The sequence below is a fragment of the Thalassophryne amazonica genome, chromosome 18 (genome assembly GCF_902500255.1).
Source record: "Thalassophryne amazonica chromosome 18, fThaAma1.1, whole genome shotgun sequence".
Lineage (NCBI taxonomy): Eukaryota > Metazoa > Chordata > Actinopteri > Batrachoidiformes > Batrachoididae > Thalassophryne > Thalassophryne amazonica.
This window is the reverse complement of record NC_047120.1, coordinates 58,055,538-58,075,898: the sequence shown is the minus strand read 5'-3', so window position 1 is coordinate 58,075,898 and position 20,361 is coordinate 58,055,538. Positions and strand designations below refer to the sequence as shown.

Sequence of the window (20,361 nt, the reverse complement as noted above, 5' to 3'; positions counted from 1 at the left end):
ACTGTGATCAATCTTGTTTTTTATGTCATCAACAAAATAAATATGCAAAAGCTCAAGGGGTCACAGTCATGTTCACAGCATTGTAGAAACGGAGTCTTTTCCTCACTAAAAATCATCCATCCAGGACAGAAAACCTGCAGAAATTACCCTGTGTGGCAGCAATAGCAGAGTTTTTTTTTTTTTTAGAGTATTGTGTGTGCGTGTGGACAATATAACTCAAAAACAGCTGGACAGATTTCCTTCAAACTTGGTGGGAACATTACTTGGATAAGCATCTACAGGTGATTAAATTTTACACTAGTTTGGTCTAAGGACAAGGATAACATGTTCCTCAAAAATGAAAGCAGACAAAATCTGATAGGTTGCACCTGCTGCCATCTGATGCATCATCAACACTGAGACAGGCACCTGTGTGCTGGATTATGCCCAAAGAAATGCGCCACATGACCAAAATGTCATCGTTGCCTAATTACTATTTCAGGTAGCATTTGTTAAAAGTCTATGCAATATAATATTTTGCTATTGCATACTTTGGACATAGAGCAGATCAAGAAATAAAATGAGAAAGAAGGTGCAGGTGATGTGATACGTACATGCAACACTGCGAAAGTGGAGCCAGGATGGATATCTCATCGCGGGAGTACTTCCCAAACCTGAACACAGGATGTGAATAAGGACACGCACCCAAAAAGCGCAGCATTTTTTTGTCTTCTTCTTCTCCTCACCCTCGGGCATTGTCCAAGTGAAGAAGGAACCCTTCGTCTCCAAATTTGGTGAAAATCTCATAGTGGTGTCTGTCCATGTTGCCTGTAAGATAGAAGCACACTTTGGCATATGGAAAATCACAGTATGAACTTGAATGCATGTATGAAGAGCCACACGGAATACCCATGAGGAAGTCAAAGATGGACATGTCGATGATGTTGAGGAGCCTGTTGCCTGAGTTGTAGGGATACAGCTGCTTTATGTTGTCACAATAGAACGGATTCACTTCCCACCTTCAAAACACACAAAACCCTCATGTAATAATAATAAAAGATAGTCTCTAAGTGATCATTTATCTGACATGTGCTTTTCAGAGGCGGAGGTCTTACTCTTCCTTTCCAGTGAAAGTGTAGGACCGTATCCAGGGGTTGGGGATGGAGATGCGGGGCGCAATGCTGAGGCCAGGCAGGTATGCAGACAGCGAGCCCTCCAGCAGGTCGGGGCTCCCACACACAGCGTATTCCGTCTTACACATGTACAGGCACTTGGCAAAGAAACACGTGTTGTGTGCTGTCAGGAAAGCAGAGTTAAATGGAATACAAATGAGTTTAGGGTTCATATGGAACTACACGCCTTTTCATCAGCCGTGCTTTCCCCTGCAACTGGATGCACTGGTACGACAAACGTCAAACCAACACGAAATAACGCTGTAAGTCGACACTGCAGGCACATCTTGATTCTTTAATTTCAGCTTATGATGGAATTTTAATCACGTCTGTTTGTTCTCCGACTTCTGTCTTCTCATTTAGTTGATTTCTACCAAACTTGGCAAGTGGGTGAATGTTGTCCCCAGAGACTGTTGGGGTTAAATGTAGAAAATAATTAGATTTTTCACTCGCATGTCCATGTATAGGTGTGTTCTGAAATTTCAGAAGCGAGATCAAATTTACAAAACATCAATCATTGTGGGCGAGGTCGTTGGGGTCGAAGGTGAAATTCACATTTTTTTTTTGCTTTGATTTGATATGGAGGTGTATCCTGGAATTACTTAGGGTGATGTCAGATTTACTAAACGTCAATCGCTAGAGTCAAGGTCATTGGGTCAAAGGTGAAATTCACGTTTTTTTTTGCTTTGATTTGATATGGAGGTGTATCCTGGAATTATTTAGGGTGATGTCAAATTTACTAAACGTCAATCGCTAGAGTCAAGGTCATTGGATCAAAGGTGAAATTCAAGGTTTTTTTTGCTTTGATTTGATATGGAGGTGTATCCTGGAATTACTTAGGGTGATGTCAAATTTACTAAACGTCAATCGCTAGAGTCAAGGTCATTGGATCAAAGGTGAAATTCAAGGTTTCTTTGCTTTGATTTGATATGGAGGTGTATCCTGGAATTACTATGGGTGATGTCAAATTTACTAAACGTCAGTCGCTACAGTCAAGGTCATTGGATCAAAGGTGAAATTCAAGTTTTTTTTTGCTTTGATTTGATATGGAGGTGTATCCTGGAATTACTTAGGGTGATGTCAAATTTACTAAACGTCAATCGCTAGAGTCAAGGTCATTGGATCAAAGGTGAAATTCAAGTTTTTTTTGCTTTGATTTGATATGGAGGTGTATCCTGGAATTACTTAGGGTGATGTCAAATTTACTAAACGTCAGTCGCTAGAGTCAAGGTCATTGGATCAAAGGTGAAATTCAAGTTTTTTTTGCTTTGATTTGATATGGAGGTGTATCCTGGAATTACTTAGGGTGATGTCAAATTTACTAAACGTCAATCGCTAGAGTCAAGGTCATTGGATCAAAGGTGAAATTCAAGGTTTTTTGCTTTGATTTGATATGGAGGTGTATCCTGGAATTGCTTAGGGTGATGTCAAATTTACTAAACGTCAATCTCTAGAGTCAAGGTCATTGGATCAAAGGTGAAATTCAAGGTTTTTTGCTTTGATTTGATATGGAGGTGTATCCTGGAATTGCTTAGGGTGATGTCAAATTTACTAAACGTCAATCTCTAGAGTCAAGGTCATTGGATCAAAGGTGAAATTCAAGTTTTTTTTGCTTTGATTTGATATGGAGGTGTATCCTGGAATTACTTAGGGTGATGTCAGTTTTACTAAACGTCAATCGCTAGAGTCAAGGTCATTGGATCAAAGGTAAAATTCAAGGTTTCTTCGCTTTGATTTGATATGGAGGTGTATCCTGGAATTACTTAGGGTGATGTCAAATTTACTAAACGTCAGTCGCTAGAGTCAAGGTCATTGGATCAAAGGTGAAATTCAAGTTTTTTTTGCTTTGATTTGATATGGATGTGTATCCTGGAATTGCTTAGGGTGATGTCAAATTTACTAAACGTCAATCTCTAGAGTCAAGGTCATTGGATCAAAGGTGAAATTCAAGGTTTTTTGCTTTGATTTGATATGGAGGTGTATCCTGGAATTGCTTAGGGTGATGTCAGATTTACTAAATGTCAATCGCTAGAGTCACGGTCATTGGATCAAAGGTGAAATTCACGTTTTTTGCTCTGATTTGCACCAAACGTGGGACACACTTATGGAGGTGGGTTCTGGAATTGCCTACCAACGTCAAATTTGCCAAAGCTCAATGATCAGGGCCAAGATCGTGTCTACATATCTGTTTCTTGGCCTCCTGGGTCCTTCTGCTGATTTCAACCAAACTCTGCGTGCCATTGAAGGTCGACCCCAAAATTCCCCTTAAAGTATTAATTTTGGCAAAGGTCTAGGTTAGGGGTATTCAGTTCCAGTCCTTGAAGGTTGGTGTCCAGCTTCAACACACCTGAATCAAATGGCTGAATTACCTCCTCAGTATGCAGTCAAGTTATCCAGAGCGCTGCTAATGACCTCATTAATTGACTCGGGTGTGCTGAAGCAGAGACACATCTAAAAGTTGTAGGATACCAGCCCTTGAGGACTGGAGTTGAATACCCCTGGTCTAGGTCATGGAGTTTGAGTTTGATAATCAAATGTAGCAAACAGGTGGATTCCAGAATTGCCCAGTCAAGGCCAGTGAGAAGGCAAACATATAATCAGCAAATATTAGTGGCTGTACTCTGCTGTATTCATGCCTACTGGTATTATTACCCAGTTAAAAGAATTTAGGTGACTGTCCAAATGCAGCATTTACAGACCTGACTGTAGCTTTACTTGTAATTTGAACTGGTATTGCAGTATTGGAGCTGCTGTCAGTAAGAACTATGGCTGAAATTACCAGACAGGTCTCCGTTTGTGAGCCAATAATATGCATTCCCATGTTCTCATGTTCTTTTCTGGTGTCCAAAAACAAAAACAATTCTCACCAAATTCTAAACACAGCAACATGGAGGTTCAAAAAAGAACTTAAGGTGTGGCACTTTACCAGGTGAGACAAAGAACACGCTGCGTAGATCTTCATTGTAGGTTAAATGCAGGACTTCTCCTGAGATATTTACCCGCCTGCCAACCACCGGCGGGACCCTCCGGAAGTCCAGGATCCTGCCAAAAATGTGTCAGATGGTCAAGGGACTGCGTTTCTATCGCGTCTTCCTGTCTGACGTAGAACAATTACGTATGCCTAAACTGTCATCTTCTAATCCCAAATGTCGTCAAAGAATAATCACCACTGAGTGTCTGTATCATTCAAAGGACTTGAGTTCAAACCAAAACCCTTTACCTCCCTGATGGTTATAATTCAGTCAATTTTCAGTAACAGTAATCAAGTGATAATCAACGTGCTGAGAGGTTGATTTATGGTTTCAGTAATCTGTGGTATTCCCCAGCTACTGATAGTTAGAGATAATAAGCGGTTCCGCCTGCCAACATAGATGCGGCAGAGCGAGATGATATGTCATAGCACTTTAACAACACACATTGTAGGCTTGGGAAAAAGTAAGGCTCTTATACACCGTCTGTTCAGCCAAAGCATAATTTTAAGATAGAATTCTGAAATTGTATTTATTGCTTGCTGAGGTCAATTTATTTCAAACTTTTTTTCTATGCTCTTGTATAAAAAGTGATGACTGCACATTAACTTAAATATAAACTGAGATCATGGATCACAAATAGTCCAGGAAAGATACTTCCCAAATAAGTCAAACCGGCCAAAAAGTGCAACAAAAATGAATTGTTTATCTCTGTCTGCACAGGCAGCAGAAGGACGTTTGAGATGGTGGTGGTGTTATTTGGGAGGTTTTATGTACTTCATTAATTAAATGAAATAATTTACTAACATATATACTTTAATTGTTTTATTTTAGGGGATTTCAGATATAGTGCGTTGCTCGTGGGGATCCATGGGCTCTAGATTGGGTAGTGTTTATAAAATAGGTATCTGACATTTTTCAAGGGTGGTAATAAATTATGCAAAGTTTCTATATTGATTTTAACTGAAAGTAAAAGAAATTAAAATGAGAGTTTTGTGAATAATTGGCGCATTTGTTTGATGTTATGTTTTACAACTGGCAAGGCTGAGATTTTTCCTTTTTTCAGAGCTTATGTGGTTATCATGGATTGATTAATGGTGATATCAACATCCATTGTTCACTGTTGTTACATAATATCCCTAATTTCTTCAAAAATATTAGTCCTATCAACTTTGCGTTTTTGCGGTGTTCATCCTTGACCCAATATACGTAAACATACCAAACGGCGAATATCAGCTCTCCCCAGTTTCTCCGTGATGGAAGTTACACAAACACACAGAGGCCACTTGGCTTTTAATATATAGATGATTTACTGCCCCCTGCTGGAATGGCATGAGTCCAGAATTTAATTATCAATGTCCATTGTTCGCTGTTGTTACCCAATATTACCAATTTCTCCAAAAATATTAGTCCTACCAACTTTTTGTTTTTGCACTGTTCATCCTTGACCTATAAATACATTAGTATACCAAATGGGACATGTCAGCTCTCCCCAGTTTGTCTGTGATCGAAGCTACACACATGTACACAGAGGCCATTTGGCTTTTAATATATAGATTAGAGTGGATGCATGCATCCAGGGGGTTGTGCTTGTTCAAATTTCCTGGAAATAAAAAATGGCCGTATACCAGTGCAAATCCACATATGGTTTCTATTGTTAAAATATCAGCTTTTTATAAGTAGAAATGTGAGAGGTAATGTATTTTTCTTTGTAATGTGTTGATCATTTTTGATTTTTCCAATGTAGGAACATTCCATCACTTGGATTTTTTTTGGCAACTTTTAACATGTTATTCTACAGGACCTTCTGGACATTTTGATGTATAATTTGTTTCAATTCTACTCTGTGGCAAATCACATCATAAATTTTGGTAAGCTAAGAATATAAAAAAAAAGAAGCAAAAAAGTGGGAGGTAAAAATCACCTTCTTAGGAGAGGTAGAGATATTTGTTAGCAATTCCGGGTATATAGACGATATAATGGCTGACTGAATGTGACCATAGTGGTTGTTTTGGCGACAACAGTCACGGCTGACGTGGCGTTTCTGCTGCTTGCTGTCACAGATTGTGACACGAGGACTTATCATTGTGTGTGGCTTCCAAATGACAGGGTCTCGCTCACATGATTACAATTCACATTGAATCTCTTCACCTCAGCTCAAGGGCAATTACTTGAAGAGGTGTGTACTTATTATACACTGAAAAATGTTGCAATACCTGTGGAGGCCAGTTGGTACATTTCTTAAAAACAAGTACAGTAATTGGAGTTTTGTTTTCACAGTGCATATCAGATCAGCTAGCCACCTAGCTAGCTACTAGCCAGATAAGCCCAGTTATTACAATGCCTTTCCATGCTAACTTACGGTGGCAGCTATCTTCCTGGATGGGATGCCAGTCTGCCAATCCGTCATGGGTTAGTACCCCAACCAAGGTCTGTACCCATTTAGACCTGGGTTGACTGAAATAATGCAGATGATGTGTCTTTTCCAAGGGCACAGAAAGGTGGTCTGAACCCCACACCTGGAATCAAGAACTTACTCGTTGGGGTAACTTATGTTGTAATCAGGCTCTTTATAAATAAATTGAATTGAGTTGAACCTGAGTCTAGATATTGGTCATCTAAGTCCTATCCAGCTGCCCTGCTTCCCCACAAGCACAACTGTTCCATATATTAAGAAGATTGTTTAAAAATACATTGAATACAACATGGCTGATTGCAAAACTGCAGTAACAATTAAGTGAGGGTGATTATGAGGAAGGGTGCCACACCTGTCCAGGTGAAAAGCAGCAATTTCTGCATTGTGTCTCTGGTAGTCAACAAAGTAGAAGACGTCTTCTGATGTCTCTTCGTCCCTTTGTTGCCTGACACACATACAGTGGGAAAAGAATATTTTTTAACTATTAAACTATGCTGGGATAATCAGTAAAATGTATTTAGATTCACAAAAAAAGTGGCTTGGCGTGAAAAAGTGAAATTTAATAACTATATAATATTCTAACACTTTTATGAAACAAATAGTTTCGTTTAGCAGTTTAGTAACAGAACAATGGAAGATATATATATATATATATATATATATATATATATATATATATATATATATATATATATATATATATATATATATATATATATTTGTTTTTGCAAAATATCAATCCTATATTAACTGGTAATCATACGTCTGAATAAGACAGGCTTGGACATCATCTTGATTGAAGTAATAAGCATTCTTCAAAATGGAAGCTATCATATAACTTAAACATATGTCATGTAATTGTTTAAAAAATAAAGAAATTCAGCCTTATCCAAGTACAAACCGTTTTAAGAGCAGATCAAAATAGGTTGCAGTCAGGTGTAATACAATACTGGATATTCTACAAATATATTCCTGGTACAAAACTGTTAATTTATTAACCGAGGCATCACTCACTTAGCTAACTAGTTTCATTATCCAGATACTACCATTTGGTGTTTTGTTATTTCCCATAATGCATGTGAGCAAAATCATTGTAGGCCTTCCGGTTTGTGTTTCTCTTAGTTCATGTGTCAAGCAGGTTTTTGGTACCACTCAAGGTGCCTTGCCATCCCAGGGTGGTAGCTATAGCCAAGTTGGGGCAACCCATTCCTTAAGACTGTGCCCAACAGTTTCATGCACATCTGCTTCTTTAACAATTTAATATTCTATGTCTTGGTAAGACTTGAAATTCTAACATTATTAATGCTTACTCATTAGGGACAGTTTTAAAAAGTTGGTTGTTGATTTTGCTTTTGTTTACATGTTAGTGTGGCCAAACCAGATGGTCAACCCACTGAGTCTGATCTGCTTGAGAGTTCTTCCTGCCATCCAAAAAACTTCTGAAGGGGTTTCTCCTTTTACCATTGTAGGCAAGGTTTTAACCATGCAGATGTGTAGCACTTTGGAATAAATTATGTTGTGATTTGGCATGGTATAAATTACCTAGATGGCCTGCTGTTCTAGGTACAACTGTAGATTGGATTGATTGCACCAGATGACTGCATCCTACACCCTCTTTTACTTAGTCAGTAAATCAGTATGTATGGTATTTATATTTATAGTTGCAAACTGTTTTTCTTTTTTTACTTTCACTTTCTGTGTGCTTCTTACCCTGTGTGCTGCTATACAATGCTGCTGGAACCTCAATTTCCCCGAGGAAGTTTTCCCAAGGGATCAATAAAGTTCTGTCTAATCTAATCTAGTCTCGCCTGTGTCTTCAGTTTGTGAAGACACAAAGCTAACATTAGAGGAAATGGTTTCCATTTGTATTTGGAGAAGACTAAATGATACAGTTTGTTGGTTCATCAAAAGCGAGATTAAGCCCTCACCTCATAGGTTTGAACATGGCCTTGGCCAAGTTCTTCATCTTCAGAGCCAGTTTGAGGTGATGTCCACTGGGCTTCACCACTGGAGACACAAAGCCAGACAACCAATATTACATACAAAAACAAAAGGTTTGTCCCTTTTGTGAGACTATACTTCAAGTTCTACAGCAATGAATTTTGCTACTTGTACAAACGGTTTAAAGGGGTAAAAGTCAAACAGGTTTGGCAAAAGTAAACACAAATCATCTGGTAACTGAGTACGTATTTATTTTGCAGCTTAAAGCCCCGAGGCTTGTTCAAACTTTGGCATTTTTTCTAAAGATCTGTCTGCTCCAGTGATGAAGTAAAGTAGAGTTTGGCCACACAGCACAAGCTTTGCTCTCACAGCGACTTGCATTCCGTTCTGTCTGTCTGGCTGAATGTTATGTCACAGCAGTGGGCCAGACTAACCACGTCCTGTACGCTACCAAACGCCGCCTATTCATACTTTATATTCAATACTGTTTTAGAAACGAATCAAAGGGGATCATATGGGTGCAGAAGTACTTTGTAGCGTGACGTTGCCTTTTGGATTGTGAAATAATGACAAAGACGTACTGCTTGTGGTTAAATGTTAGACTGTTGTGGTGCTTTTCTTCTTTCCAGTGCATGTTTGTGTTGTCCAGTTTACAGTGCAAAAGTAAAAGCACAGAATGTCAAGTTTGCAGCAAAATATTTCAAAATATTTTCTATAACAGTTCAGTGGTAAAAATACCTCACAATTTTTAGAAGATACAACCCAGTGCAAAGGTTATAGGCATTCCAGACATTTGATCAAACAAAAAGAGGGAAGGCACAACACCATGTCTGATACAGTACCAATACTGGGACCTCCAGTACGTACCTGCCAATAGTTTCTCCTATGTTAAAATACACCAGTCGAAAGGGTATCCAAAGTTTTGATTGGAAGTGTAACTTATCTGTTAATAAAGGCATTTGTATGGAAGCATTTTGCAAGCCTAACCATCTAAAAAAGCCAGTCAAATATTCTCCCAGACAGGAATAAATAGCCAACAACAAGAGTCGGATCGGATTACCGCTTGCCAATATCCATTCCAGTCCTTTTCATCAATATTGAACCAATCCCAGTCAGACACAAAAAAACAGCATTACAACATATAAAGGACTTCAGGATACGGTAATTAAAAATGCCGAATATACAAGTATAAACTGTAATGTCCATGTATGTTGTAACCTGTAAAACAATACAATATCCATCAGAGGCTCATCAAATCGGTAAAAGGTATTTTATTGTATCATTTCTTATTGTTTTGGAGGTTATAGCATACATTTTATTTTGCGTATTCAGCATTTGAATTGTTGAGCTTGACATGCTCAGAAAAAATGTAGTATTTAAAATTTTTTTTAATATTTACTTTTACCCAGGGTCAATATTAAATCAAATTTGAAAGGTTCAAGCTAACAAAATTTCATCCATCCATTCATCCATTTTCTATACCCGCTTACTCGAGTTAAGAATTACAGGGGGCAGGGCAGGAGCCTATAGCCCTGCAGCCACAGGGCGTGAGGCGGCGTATACCCTGGACAGGATGCCAGTCTTTCACAGGGCCACAAAATTTCATTAAGGAAGCAAATACCACATATTCACATTAACCAACAAAAAACTTTATCTGAAGATTATACTGTAGATGCATTAAATATGCCTAAAGCGCGCATAGTAGAGAAGCTTGAATCTTTGGCTGGACTGGGTTGCTTGACGCGAGGACGTTTTGCTTCACATCGCAGAAGCTTCCTCAGCTAAAATTCTTGTTCTGGTAGTCTGACTTCTGTCTGACCCTTGTCGAGAAGAACAAAGAAGCCACAAAAGCTGGAGTCTTAAACCTAACCAGACACCTCCTACCGAGAGGCAGACTGCTATTGGCTAGTGATTAAACGATTGTTTTAATTAGCACCTATTGTGCTCTAGTTAGCACCCTCCTAATGACAGGGTAGCTGTCCCTCCTAATGAAGGGACTGACGCCTCTCCTGATGACGTGAATGACTCATTACCATGAACAAAAGACTGAAACTGCTTTGATCTGAGTACCACATTGTAAACAGGGGATAAAGCGTGTCTCAGACCCCCTCCCCGGTTAAGGCTGGGTTTCAACTGTTTCACATAGAATGCCTCCTTCACCCCTCTCTCAAACCATTTCTTCTCTCTGGCTAAGATTTTAACTTCCTTGTCCTCAGACGTGTGGTTAGTGTCTTTAAGGTGGAGATGAACTGCAGACTGAGGTCCACTGGCACCCTCTCTGCGGTGCTGGTATAGCTTTTTGTGCGCTCTGGTATAGCCCTAAAGCGTGCATGTATATATATATGTGTGTGTGTATGTGTTAAAAACTATACAACTTAGAACAACATATACATCTGTATCGTTATTGTAAAAAATGTAATTTTACTTATAATTCACAACTCTATCAATTTATACAGAGACAACATGAAATGTTTCAAACCACACACGACATTTTACCAGATTTTTTTTTTTTTTTTTAATTTCTCTTTCAAAAGATGGCCTATTGTGCAGTTTCATAAAAGAAAAAATATCTTGGCACCACCTCTTGACCTGGATCTGCCCCCATATATAACATAACCTGTTCCATTATAGACCAAATACTTTTGTGCTTTCTCATGAAGATAAGTTGTATTAATATACTACGGCTTGTAAGTTAAAATGTATTTATTTCTTTTGCAATCAGCTCCAAAATGTAATGATTTCCATGTGAAATAAGACCCAACCTTCTCACCAAGGTTGTTGAATACTCAATCAATTTTTTAATAATTCTGCTAAAAATCTTGGAGACTCTCAGTTTTTCTTAGGACCAACTCTATATCTGTCTTTAACATACTGTATCAAGATTCCATTTTTTTTCCAGGTATAGCCATAATTCATCCCACTAATTCAAAGGCTGTATTGTTGCTGTTTGATTAAATGAAACCTGTTGTAGTACTCACAGCCAGCTGCTGTCATAATTACAGTTACAATTACAGTCACTTTATTGGTGCAGTAGTAATCTTTGCTGAAAAATAGCACAGTACATCAGGTTTTACTGGTAATAATAATAATAATAATAATTCTCAGTTATCCCTCCATTCATTTGCAGCTTTGCTTGCGGGGTTGAGATGACAGAGTTTGTGGCAGACGGTATGTTGCGTGACGACTGGAAATACCGGCTCCCCTCCGAGCACGCGGACTTTAAACATTTAATTACCAACACCTCCTTTGAATACAAACAAATGGCTATTTTTTTTATGTTATTTTTTGCCATTGAGCAGCAGTCTTACAAATAAGGAGAAATTTTTATAAATCCTCACTTTGACCGTCTGTTCACCACCAATCACCACAGAGAAGGGAATCAAGAAGGGAATGCTAGAAACTGTTAGAACAAAATGTAGAAGATAAAGAAAAACACAGACATCAGTAGGCGTTGAACGTACCTTTGGAACAATCACATTCTCCTTTGAGGGCCTTTTCGTCTTGAGTGTAATCTGCACAAGGCAAATGATTGTTAGCTCATAAACTCACATTAAAGGTGTTACACAAGAAGCTTTTTAACATTAATAATTCATCACCACATAGATTTCCACACGTGGTGAAGTAGTCATCTGCGGATCATTAACAGCAGCTGTTTCCAGATGATTACGTAGCTGCTTAATGGTCACTGGTTATGAAATTAAAGATACTTTAAAGATACTTTACACTGTGTAGGATTCAGGGGTGTTTATTAGCAGAAATTGAATATAGTGTTCATAAGCATGTGTTCATTTGTGTGTAATTACCTGCAACTATGAATCTATACATTTTCATGAGCTTAGAATGAACTCTTTATACGTACATAGAAGTTATGTCAGGCATGGTGGGTGTGGCTGTCATCTCTGGTATGCCAGGTGACAGATCCAGGATGTGTGTGGTAGTTGTGGGGGGTTTGGTATTGGGTGGAGTGGACGGTTGAATTCCAAGAGTGTCAGAACAAAGAAGGCTTATTACTTGTGCTGATACATAGTTTTCAGGAATCCACACCCAGTTGGGAAGCCTGTTAAACAAATCATCCAAAGAATATAAATCCGGGAACAAGTCCAAAATCCACACGTTTGCCTCCACCAAATCCCATGCTTCATTCATGAAATCCAACTGCTTGATAACAGTTGATAACAGTTAAATAATAAGTTCAACTTTGAACAAATGGTCTTAAGTTTATTAATGTGCGAGGAACTGCCTGCTGGTTTCTTCTGTTGTGTTTTAGCAAAGGCAAAATAGATCCCAAAACGCAGGCAAGCATGAGTCAGGTGGTAAATGCAAAACCAAGGTGTGATTTAATGACAAACTGTCCAAAACAAATGACATGAAAGAACAAGGGTAAAAAGTCCAAACAAAACACTTGATGAAGGAATCCAGCCATGGAGTATACCAGGAATAAACAAACACAAAAAAATGTGACAATCCCTCTCAGGGTACTTCACAAAACGCAGGCGGGAGCAATGGAGACCAATTGTGAGCACATGAGCAAAGTGTATGAACGTAAAGGAATGCACAAAAGAACAAAGAAACAGGTGCTACTTAATACCAACTCAAACTGATGAACAAATGGAGGATATGTGTGTGACAGGGTCAAAGGTCAAGTGAGAACAATAAAGGTGATCAGAAATTAAACCTCTATAGTAAAGTAGAAACAAAACATAACCTAAGAAGAAGAAAAATCACAAAACCAAAAGACGGATCCAAAAACTACATAAATACACTCAACAAAAATATAAACGCAACACTTTTGGTTTGCTCCCATTTTGTATGAGATGAACTCAAAGATCTAAAACTTTTTCCCACATACACAATATCACCATTTCCCTCAAATATTGTTCACAAACCAGTCTAAATCTGTGATAGTGAGCACTTCTCCTTTGCTAAGATAATCCATCCCACCTCACAGGTGTGCCATATCAAGATGCTGATTAGACACCATGATTAGGTGCACAGGTGTGCCTTAGACTATCCACATAAAAAAGGCCACTCTGAAAGGTGCAGTTTTGGTTTTATTGGGGGGGGATACCAGTCAGTATCTGCTGTGACCACCATTTGCCTCATGCAGTGCAACACATCTCCTTCGCATAGAGTTGATCAGGTTGTCAATTGTGGCCTGTGGAATGTTGGTCCACTCCTCTTCAATGGCTGTGCGAAGTTGCTGGATATTGGCAGGAACTGGTACACGCTGTCGTATACGCCGGTCCAGAGCATCCCAAACATGCTCAATGGGTGACATGTCCGGTGAGTATGCCGGCCATGCAAGAACTGGGACATTTTCAGCTTCCAAGAATTGTGTACAGATCTTGCAACATGGGGCCGTGCATTATCCTGCTGCAACATGAGGTGATGTTCTTGGATGTATGGCACAACAATGGGCCTCAGGATCTCGTCACGGTATCTCTGTGCATTCAAAATGCCATCAATAAAATGCACCTGTGTTCTTCATCCATAACAGACGCCTGCCCATACCATAACCCCACCGCCACCATGGGCCACTCGATCCACAACATTGACATCAGAAAACCGCTCACCCACACGACGCCACACACGCTGTCTGCCATCTGCCCTGGACAGTGTGAACCGGGATTCATCCGTGAAGAGAACACCTCTCCAACGTGCCAAACGCCAGCGAATGTGAGCATTTGCCCACTCAAGTCGGTTATGATGAGGACGACGAGCATGCAGATGAGCTTCCCTGAGACGGTTTCTGACAGTTTGTGCAGAAATTCTTTGGTTATGCAAACCGATTGTTTCAGCAGCTGTCCGAGTGGCTGGTCTCAGACGATCTTGGAGGTGAACATGCTGGATGTGGAGGTCCTGGGCTGGTGTGGTTACACGTGGTCTGCGGTTGTGAGGCTGGTTGGATGTACTGCCAAATTCTCTGAAACGCCTTTGGAGACGGCTTATGGTAGGGAAATGAACATTCAAGACACAAGCAACAGCTCTGGTTGACATTCCTGCTTTCAGCATGCCAATTGCACGCTCCCTCAAATCTTGCGACATCTGTGGCATTGTGCTGTGTGATAAAACTGCACCTGTCAGAGTGGCCTTTTATTGTGGGCAGTCTAAGTCACACCTGTGCACTAATCATGGTGTCTAATCAGCATCTTGATATGGCACACCTGTGAGGTGGGATGGATTATCTCAGCAAAGGAGAAGTGCTCACTATCACAGATTTAGACTGGTTTGTGAACAATATTTGAGGGAAATGGTGATATTGTGTATGTGGAAAAAGTTTTAGATCTTTGAGTTCATCTCATACAAAATGGGAGAAAAACCAAAAGTGTTGCGTTTATATTTTTGTTGAGTGTATAATCCATAGAACTCAAAAAGAGAACAAAGTGCAACAGTGGAAAAACCGGCATGGAGACTAACACAAAGAAGGTGAACGCAAACATAACAAGAAACAATAACCAAAACTACATCCAGAAATAAAAGCAGAAAACCAACATGGAACTACAAAGTAAACACAGTATCAACGGAACTACACATGAAAACCCACAGGACGAGACCTAATGACAGAACCCATAAAGACTGGGACAGAGGATAGAAGACGAGGACTAACCACAAAGATGATAGAGGGACAGACCTCAGACATAGACAGAGGACACCCACCACAGGGACCCATATAAACGACAAACCAGGGAGGAGACACACACCGAATACAAAAAGGCGCGTGAACAAAATAACACAGAAATGTTTACACAGAAAGGACAGAAGACTGAATACAAGCCAAGAAACATAAAGACACGGGCAAGGTTGACAGATGCACACACATTTAAAATTCATTTTGGAAACTAGGTTCTGACCTGTTCTGCACTTGAACATTTAAGGAGTGTCCCTTTAAGGAGCTAATAACGCCAGTGTCATCAGTTTTAAGAGATGCTATAGAAAATGTATTTAAAATTGTGACAAAAGCATTCCCGAAAGACATCATTAACTCAGTTTATTAGTTGTCATCAGAAAGTTTACGCTTATGTTAATTGTTAATTAGGGAGGCCTGAAGACAGAGTTTAAGAATCACTGCTTTTGGTGGAATTCAGTAAAAGCAAATTGGAGAAATTAAGGAGAATTAGATTCACGTGCAAGGAGACAAGTAGCAGCATCTACTTTCTTACTGGATGTTTATTGGTGGTGATAAACAAGGGTGCCGAAAAGGGGAGAATAAGGAGAAGGATTCTAAGGGCATTGACAGGTGCCCAGAGAGAGACCCCTAATACAATTATAATACTGACAATTCAATTAAATTTCAATTTATTTCATTTATATAACGTCAAATCACAACAGAATTGCCTCAAGGCGCTTCACATGATTAAGGTCTAACCTTACCAACCCCTAGAACAAGCACACAGTGGTAAAGAAAAACTCCCTTTGATGATTTGAGGAAGAAACCTCAAGCAGACCAGGCTCAAAGGGGGTGACACTCTGCTTGGGTCATTCTACAGACAATTGACAAAACGAATATACAGGAAATTTTGGGAGTCCATGCTGGTGTAGACGACAGGAGGCCTGCAGAAGAAGACACCCACTCCCATCTCTGGATGGAGCTGCACCTCAAACAGAGAAAAAAGCAGAATCAGGCAGCAGAAAGACATCAAATACAGTATAATTTGTCAGCATTACGCAACAAGAAAAACAAAAGAAATACTAAGGTGATCGCCATTTCACATGAGTAAGGTCTAACCTTACCAACCCCTAGAACAAGCACACAGTGGTAAGGAAAAACTCCCTTTGATGATTTGAGGAAGAAACCTCAAGCAGACCAGACTCAAAGCGGGTGACACTCTGCTTGGGTCATTCTACAGACACAATTGACAAAACGAATATATAGGAAATTTTGGGAGTCCATGCTGGTGTAGAGGACAGGAGGCCTGCAGAAGAAGACACCCACTCCCATCTCTGGATGGAGCCGCACCTCAAACAGAGAGAAAAAAGCAGAATCAGGCAGCAGAAAGACATCAAATACAGTATAATTTGTCAGCATTAAGCAACAAGAAAAACAAAAGAAATACTAAGGTGATCGCCGTCCACTAGCCCTAAGCATCACTAAAAGACCCAGACTTTAGATAAAGTTGAGGCCACTAATAAAATTAATTTAAAAGGGTAGAAGGCATAGTAACAAAATAATATGGCGGGGGCAGTAAGATTTCTTTTAATGGCGCCCAAAATCCCTGGCGGTGCCCCTTGTGATAAATATGACATGAAGTCACAAAGTTATTAGTAAGTCTTTGACAAGAACATATGCAGATCATCCATCCATCACCTGCACTGATGATCTTCATGGTCTGCATGTCTTGGAGGAGTTCTGGGATAGCTGGGTTGTTGCGATCGTACAGAGCATAGCGGTTTATTCCCACGTGGAACTTCAACCAGCTAGATCTCGGGTCAAAGATGGCTTCGTGTTGGATTATGCTGATGTTGGAGGCGGCTGCTGCCTCGTTATAGTACTTTATGTGCCTGGAGAATGAGAGGTCAACCAGACGTTCAGTCAAACATCTCCTCTGTGGCACTACAGTCTTTGTTCTTCTGACTCTTCTCATCAAGAATACTAACTGGAGGAACACAGCAAATGTCAAGTCTGACAATAAATGAAGTTTTTTTTTCTTTTCTGTCTGCTTGCCACTTTTTCCAGCATCCAAACCAGTTCCAACATTATTTGGGCTAAAGTGGAGTCCTCTCATCCCTTTCCCTCTCCTTTACTATTCTTGAAGCACCGGCCAGAAAAATGCGAGACCAAATCAGATGTGGCTGTGGTGAGGAACACCACATCACCAGAGCTATAACCGCACCAGCTGAGGCAGTCATCTCCCGATCCAAACAAACTCCAAGAGGACTATAAATACAAATCAGTCATCGCTACATGTTAAACTGAGAGCAGGGTAATCAGGACAGCTGGCGAGCGCCGTCGTCTCGTCGCACGACCAGTCGCAGCTTTGTGGTGGACGTGGACAGAGAAGGATTTTTTTCCTGCAAGCAAACAGATCAAACCTAAACGGGAAACTGTTGCTCAATTTTCATGTTTTCTTTTAAGAAAATCCTTTTCTGTTTCACTCCACGATGAAGCTGTATAACTGATGATGCAACAAACAAAAGATGCACAAATCCATGGTTTCTTGTGTCACAGCTGCAGAAACCTGTTACTTCTTCAGAGGTGTCATGGGTGTCTTGGTGGCTTCCCTCACCAGTTTCCTTCTTGTGCAGCCACTCAGTTTTTGAGAACTGGCTACGCCAAGCAGAGTTACCATTCAGTACCATATTCTTCGTATTTAATTATTGATATACACTGAAAAAAGAGAATGTTTGAACCAACTAAAAAAAGTGTTACAATTTGTAAAAACCTGAATTAATTAAGTTGTTTGAACTTAAGTTTGAAAGGTAAATCAACTCTGACTTACAAACCTAGGTTCAAACAACTTAATTCATTCAGGTTGTTACAATTTGTAACACTTTTTTAAAGTTGGTTCAAGTATTCTCTTTTTCCAGTGTATATGAAGTCCAGGATGCATTCAGTGACTTGGAAATGTTCATGTATTCATCCTCTGACTTGTCTAAAGAAAAAGTGATGCTTCCTAGTTAAAATAATCCTTGTATTTACTTTGTCCTATCAATTATGGGCTCTGAAAATAGAGGGAATGTGTACAAAAATGGTTGTAATCCCTAAATTGTTAATGTGATATTTTTGTTAAGCCTTCCTTGAATGGGGCGGTGCAGTCTCCTTTGAACCCCTGCGTGATATTGCGGGATTTGACCACTTCCGGGGACATCCTGCCATTGCGCAACACAAACACAGCCTCACTCCACACGAACAAACGGTGTAATGTTTTGTTTTCAGCTACAATCACCGAAGCAGTCACGAAAAGTGCAGTTTTTTCAGTTCCCAGTGGAGAAGGGAAGACGAGGCGAATGGGGGAGGTTGTGTCCGTAAGTGTTAGCCTACATAGCTAACCAGAGTAGCTACGTTCTCTTGCCTGCAAAACCGTCTCGACATGTCATAAACAAACCGCAACACATGCCCACTTTTGCACCGCATCGTCACTTTTTCTTTGTATTTTCACTTTGTTTGCGTGTAATTTGCCCAAAAACTCAGAGAAAGTGGTGTGTTTCTGATGGGGACATACGAGGACTGTCCCCGGATGTAGGATTATTGTGTCATATTTTAACCCTTTAGCCCCACCCTCAAACGAGACTGCGCTGCCCAATTAAATTCAGAAGTTGATACTACAAGCGCACACATTTCGATTGTGTCATTTCTACTTCATTGTGATGGAGGTCGCCGTCCAAATACATATGGACTTGATTGGAAGGCACTATATAATTGAAGTCTTGTGTGTGTGTGTGTGTGGTTGGCCCCTGCAGGGTCAAAGGTCAATCTCTCCTGTCATATTTGCACATATTGGTCCATACTAGTTACTGTTATCAAGTTTGCAGTAATAACTCAGTAATGATGCTATAATAACTAACTTAAAAAAAAAATCAGTGTCAAAATGCGCATTTTATTTCTTTTTCGTTACAACACTAAGAGGCTGCTGCAAGCTTTTGCAAGCTGTTATTATGTGCACATTTATAATGCAACACAGGGAGCGAGACAGAACGAGAGAGAGAGAGAGAGAGAGACCAATATAAAGCGAGCGAAACACACAAATGAGGCGAGTTTGCTGCTCAGCTTCTCTTTCCCCCCAACTTATTTTCCACCATAAGAGCCCAAAATTGTATTTCTCTGAGGGTGTGTGCTGCGCTTTGATAGACAGACTGCCTCACGAGCCAAATCATCTACATGACATGCAGATTAACAGCGGGTTTAGCAGCTTTAAATCCTTGTTTGCTGTCAAGCAGGCATTCCTGACGCAAATTCCACACGACGACATGTTTGTGCGTTTTTGTGCCGCAGCCCACTCAACGCTGGACTTTTACGATGCCCTCACGCTTCACAGGAGGTTTGAGGAAACCACTTTGCACTGATGCGCATGTAGCAAGACTGCGTGCGTGCACACATGCGTGCATGTGCAACAGCTGGATTTGTGAGGACATCAGTCGAAATGTCAGTGACCCCCGCCACCCCGTGACCACATGCACCACTCAACACGCTCCAGGCTACCAAAAGCAAACACACTCATCTTTCACAATAAAGTTGAGTAACAGGCAAATGTGTGGAAATATCATGTACGCTTCAAGTACTGCAAAAGAAAAGGTGATGTGCACAAAATAAACACAAATTAAAGGTGTTTCTTAGAATTACATGTAAAAAAAACAACAACAAAAAAGAACTGACCTATCCCAGTGTGCCACCTTTCGACTGTAATACTCCATCAGCTGCTTCATCTGCAGCAGCGTCTCGTCCGGCTCCAGCGCAGTGGTATGGATGTTATACAGAGGATGAGCAAACAGCCTCTCCAGCTTCGAGCCCTCGTACCTGTGGTTGGTTTTGACCCCGTCCAGGGGTGGAACAGAAATCCAGCTGGAGAGCGGCGGGGTGGCCAGACCCCCCTGATTGGGAAGGCTGAGGTTGTCGTTGAGGCTGCAAGAGCAAACATCTCTCGATCCTCGTGTCATCCTCGACAGCTTCGGCAGGAGGATGAAGTAGAAGTCGGCGGAGAAGATGACCATCAGGAACGCGGATAAGATGAGACGACCTCTCCTCATGATCGCGGCGAGAGCAGGAGGACGGTGTGGGAAGTGAAGAGAAGCCAAGAGCTAGAGAAGGTCCAGCTGAGTGGCGTGCATGCGAGGCATCACTTCCAGTCTCCCGCACATCCAGGCGAGATGTAAGTTGTCAGAGGTTGGTCCAGGTCTCTAGCTCTCTCACTCTGTTTTACTCTGTTCCTCCAGCTTCACTTCTCCTCCT

At 40.4% G+C, this 20,361-nt stretch overlaps 1 protein-coding gene across 2 annotated transcripts in view; it reads right to left on the bottom strand.

The window, feature by feature from the left end:
* The window catches only part of fam20a (FAM20A golgi associated secretory pathway pseudokinase), a 24,829-nt gene extending 4,468 nt beyond the window's left edge, over nt 1–20,361 (bottom strand). For both annotated transcript variants that reach the window (XM_034193353.1, XM_034193352.1), the window contains exons 1-10: nt 19,789–20,361; nt 16,783–16,976; nt 11,939–11,989; nt 8,465–8,543; nt 6,889–6,981; nt 4,078–4,193; nt 1,095–1,275; nt 889–998; nt 726–807; nt 594–653 (exon numbers count right to left, since the gene is read on the bottom strand). In XM_034193353.1, the coding sequence (XP_034049244.1) occupies nt 594–653; nt 726–807; nt 889–998; nt 1,095–1,275; nt 4,078–4,193; nt 6,889–6,981; nt 8,465–8,543; nt 11,939–11,989; nt 16,783–16,976; nt 19,789–20,159 (1,337 nt within the window). In that variant the 5' untranslated portion in view covers nt 20,160–20,361. The remainder of the gene's footprint in view (nt 1–593; nt 654–725; nt 808–888; nt 999–1,094; nt 1,276–4,077; nt 4,194–6,888; nt 6,982–8,464; nt 8,544–11,938; nt 11,990–16,782; nt 16,977–19,788) is intronic.